Source organism: Cryptomeria japonica, chromosome 1 (genome assembly GCF_030272615.1).
Source record: "Cryptomeria japonica chromosome 1, Sugi_1.0, whole genome shotgun sequence".
Classification (NCBI taxonomy): Eukaryota; Viridiplantae; Streptophyta; class Pinopsida; order Cupressales; family Cupressaceae; genus Cryptomeria; species Cryptomeria japonica.
Genome location: NC_081405.1, coordinates 557,268,602 through 557,272,651, shown reverse-complemented (window position 1 = coordinate 557,272,651; position 4,050 = coordinate 557,268,602). Strand labels below are relative to the sequence as shown.

The window sequence follows — 4,050 nt, the reverse complement described above, 5'->3', positions numbered from 1 at the left end:
GACCCAGCACACATTGCCATGGAAGAAGCTAAAGAGAGTAAACACGTAGTGATGTTCCCTTTCATGGCTCAAGGCCATTTTATTCCATTTCTCAGCTTGGCTAACGTTCTTGCTTCCCGAGGCCACACCGTCAGTTTCCTCATCACCACTGCCAATGTCTCCAAATTGCAATCATAGGCATTTGGATCATTAATTCTTTTCGTTCCTCTTTCTCTCCCGCCCATCCATGGCCTCCCACCCGCCTGCGAAAGAACTGATACTCTTTCTTTCATTGAGGGCGAGTTGCTGTTTCTCTCTTCGCACAAGATCTCCAAGCCATTTGAAGAGTGGCTGGAGCAGGTCATGGTAGAGACATTAAAGAAGCCCACCTTCATCATATGTGATGTATTCTTGCATTGGAAAACATAATTAGCTTCCAAATTGGGGATTCCGTGTGTTGTCTTTCACACCACTGGAGCCATGGGGGCTGCACTTCAACAATATCTCTACACGAATCCGGTCCCTGATGATCGTGAAATCATAGAGATTCATGATCACTGTATCAATGTGAATCTGAGGCGCACCGGAGCTGCCTCAACTTTTGATAAGTGAATTGTTCATTTCACCTCGGCCTAGTCTGACCGTATTACAATAGGCCTATGCCTCGGGAAAAGAAAGTTGCGCTGCAACACTTGTCAATACTTTTGATGGGCTCGAAGCAGAGTATGTTCGCTATTTGGAGGAATCCATGAGTAAGCCCATTTGGGGCGTAGCGAATCCTCTACGCAGATCCCATCATGGGATCGATAATGAGTTGGAGTGCATCCGTTGGCTGGACACGTGGAAGCAAAACTCCGTTCTATACGTCTCGTTTGGATCTCAAGCCTTTCTTTCGGAAGAGAAAACGAAAGCCCTCGCCAAGGGCATTGCAGCCAGTAAACAGAGTTTCATTTGGATGATTAAAGACCCAGTTGGAAGCAACGTTAATTCCTGTGATTTTCTTCCCGAGGGTTTCATCGAAGAAACGGAAGACAGAGGATTGGTAATCCATGGGTGGATGCCTCAGTTGCAAATTCTGTTACATCCTTCGACTGCGTTTTTTATGATGCACTGTGGGTGGAATTCTGCATTAGAGAGTATGAGCGCTGGAGTTCCAATGGTGGTCTGGCCCATGGCATTCGATCAATTTATAAATGCCAAATTGGTAACTGAGCAGTTGGGTATTGGACTGCAGATCTGCGAGGGATTAGATGTCGTTCCTAGTACTGACATTGTGGAAAACATAGTGAAGGCAGCCATGACAACAGAAATAGGGGAAGATCTACGTCTACACGCCCTGAAAATTAAGGAATCCATTAATGAAGCGTCCTGCAAGTTATGCGGTATAGGTGGTTTTATATCTTACATCCTCAACCTCTAATCCCAGTTCTCTATATTTTTGCATGATCGTTAGATTATTGAAAAAATGTAACGGCCCAATTTTTTTTGTTCATAGTTATAATTATTTAAGGTGCCTAATTATGAGAGTATTTGAAATCAAATTACATAAATTCTAGTAAATAGTACTATGTAAGTTAAATGAGTTTGAGTTACGCTTTTATACAATCATTTTATTATTTTTTTTTTGATATCATAAATAAATGCATATATCTATTACATGAGCTTTTAAATGCACAATTATCTAAAATTACTCTCACTTTTACTAAACATCTTCTACTTAGTTAAGGTTAAAAATATTTACATATTTTAAGTTCAAAATCAACTAATAAAGTAAATGATTGTAAGAAAAGCATCACCTATCATAGATACAAATTTTCCCTAATTGACCTTCCCAACCTCTTCACCATATCCATTGCACACCAATGTGTGATTGCTAATTACTAATAAGTAGTATATTCTATAAATTAAGTAAATGATACTTCTTTTACTCTAATTTATAATTAATAACTCATCTATTTTTCCATTATAAGTTGACAACATAAATATTTATAAAATAACTCTTATATTTTTAATGAACAAACATTCTTATTAAAATATTTAAAACTACACTATTCACAAAAAAATTAAATTTATATTTTAAAATTATAATCAACAAACTTTTATATATTATTATTATAATTATACGTTGACACCCATAATCAAACTTAACACAGCACCACCCCAACAGCTAATATAGCAAAACCTTTATAAAATGAGTGCATGTACAGTACTATTAGCTCCATGTATTCCGTGCTTTGTGCTAATCCTATCAGTCCCAAATGAAATGCCACCTTCTTTCAATACAACTTCGTCTTACAAGGAGCATGGGCACCAATGTTAAAATGTTTCGAATAATTCATGCATTCGGTGGTAACACGGTTCTGAGGATGACGTGAATATGGATAGATGAATGGCACAACAGGAGCACCATATAAGAATACAGTGTCAAAACACGCACAAAAAAAGATGTTCAACACAGAGTGTAGACGTTGCACCGAGTAGAATATGAACCGAAGAGAAAAGCATGACTGGCTGACCAAAAAAAGAGAGAAGAGACTGACTGTAGAAAGATATATTGAACTACTATCTATATGAGGCCGATAAGTTCTAATGTCACATCCAAGTTGGGAAAAAATTGATGATTTTAACCTCAAATTTTACATCATTATGAAAGTTTTCATTCTCGCACAAGAACTATGCATGGTTGTTCAGCACAAAGTGAAAAGAAGAATGTGGAAAATAGGAAAAAGGTAAATTGTACAATTATTTACAGAAGAGATAAGGTAGAATCTAAGGTAGATTGAAAGTGATTCTTTGAACACTGTCAATTGTCGAAAGGGGATTCAAAAGCCTAGTTGGGCCATACAAGGTTTGATTGTGGATTGTTTGCAGATCATTAATACCTTGTATGAGTGTTTTATCTCCACATATATAGGGAAGGAAATAATGTTGTGGACCACTTTGCTAATTTGGGTGTTGTTAGTGATTCTATTCATAGGTGGGGGACAAATGACTATTGCCCTCTTGTGATCAATTTGTTGATTTCTAGTGAAGCTCATGAATGATATGGTGGTGGCCATATGGCTCATAATGATTAATTTTATTCCCTTAAATTTAATCTTATGGAATTGGAGATTGGGGATCTTTTTCAATCCAAATAGCAATAATGATAAGTTTATTTAAAGGGCTTTTCCTTTATAGCTTATGATTACTATTTGTCAGTTTATCTGTATACCACATAGATTGTGATTGTTTCTTGCTTATCCCTAGTTTTTTCTTTCTTTCTATCACTATCTTGGGTAGCTCCTCTGTTTTCACCTACCATTATTATTTTATTATAGTGCCCTGCTTCTGTTGTGTCGGTCCCTTTATCTCTATGGGTGGGGACAAATTCTACATAGAGCCTAGTTCTTGTGAGAAGTGGCAAAATATGACTACCATTTGGGGTATAATTTATATGGTGGGGTCACTTTGTTCTCGAAGAGGCTCCATGGCTATGATCCGTTGGTGACCAACGCTTTCCTCAATGGGTGTGAGAATGGAATCCTCTCTACATACAAGGTGGATTTGGTTGTTTCTGAAGACCTAATTGTATAATTCACTAGCTTAAATTGTTTGGGCAAGAAGATTTATAGAGACTAAGGTGTCGAAGGAGGACATTGCCCTATTTTTAAAGAATGGTGAATTTGATAAAGTGAAAGGATCAAGTCTTGGGGATACAACTTCAACACAATGAAACCTCTCTAGGTAGAGATGGAAGAAGTTATCATGAGGTACTTTACCTTGGATGGTCATTTCACTAGTCTTTTTTGTTAGAACTTTATTCTACGAAATCATTTTCAGCATAAGTGTTTGGTTTCCTTCCCATTTTATCTGGTGTCTTCTCTTACTGCTAGCATAAATGACCATAGAAATTACCCCACTTCCCTAGTCCTCCATGAGTTCCTTATCATTCTCATTATGTAATATGCTAAGTTTACGTCTGTTCTCCTTAAGCCCCCTATGGGGAATCATAAAATTGAGTATGCCCAAAATGTGATGGTGCAATATTCTAATATTTCTATTGACTTTAGGGATGAGGTTTTGGATGAA

General features: G+C 37.2%; 1 protein-coding gene across 1 annotated transcript; it reads left to right on the top strand.

The window, feature by feature from the left end:
* Positions 1-459: 459 nt before the first annotated feature.
* LOC131074869 (UDP-glycosyltransferase 73B3-like) lies at positions 460-1,399 on the top strand. Its single transcript, XM_058011595.2, has 2 exons — positions 460-546; positions 635-1,399. Exons 1-2 carry the CDS (start codon positions 460-462, stop codon positions 1,397-1,399), a joined length of 852 nt encoding a protein of 283 aa, XP_057867578.2.
* The last annotated feature ends 2,651 nt before the right edge of the window (positions 1,400-4,050 follow it).

Coding starts and splice junctions, on each gene's coding strand:
- LOC131074869 (XM_058011595.2), top strand. CDS start 460: ATGGGGGCTGCACTTCAACAATATCTCTACACGAATCCGGTCCCTGAT. Junction 547..634: donor TTCATGATCACTGTATCAAT/GTGAATCTGAGG, acceptor GTATTACAATAG/GCCTATGCCTCGGGAAAAGA.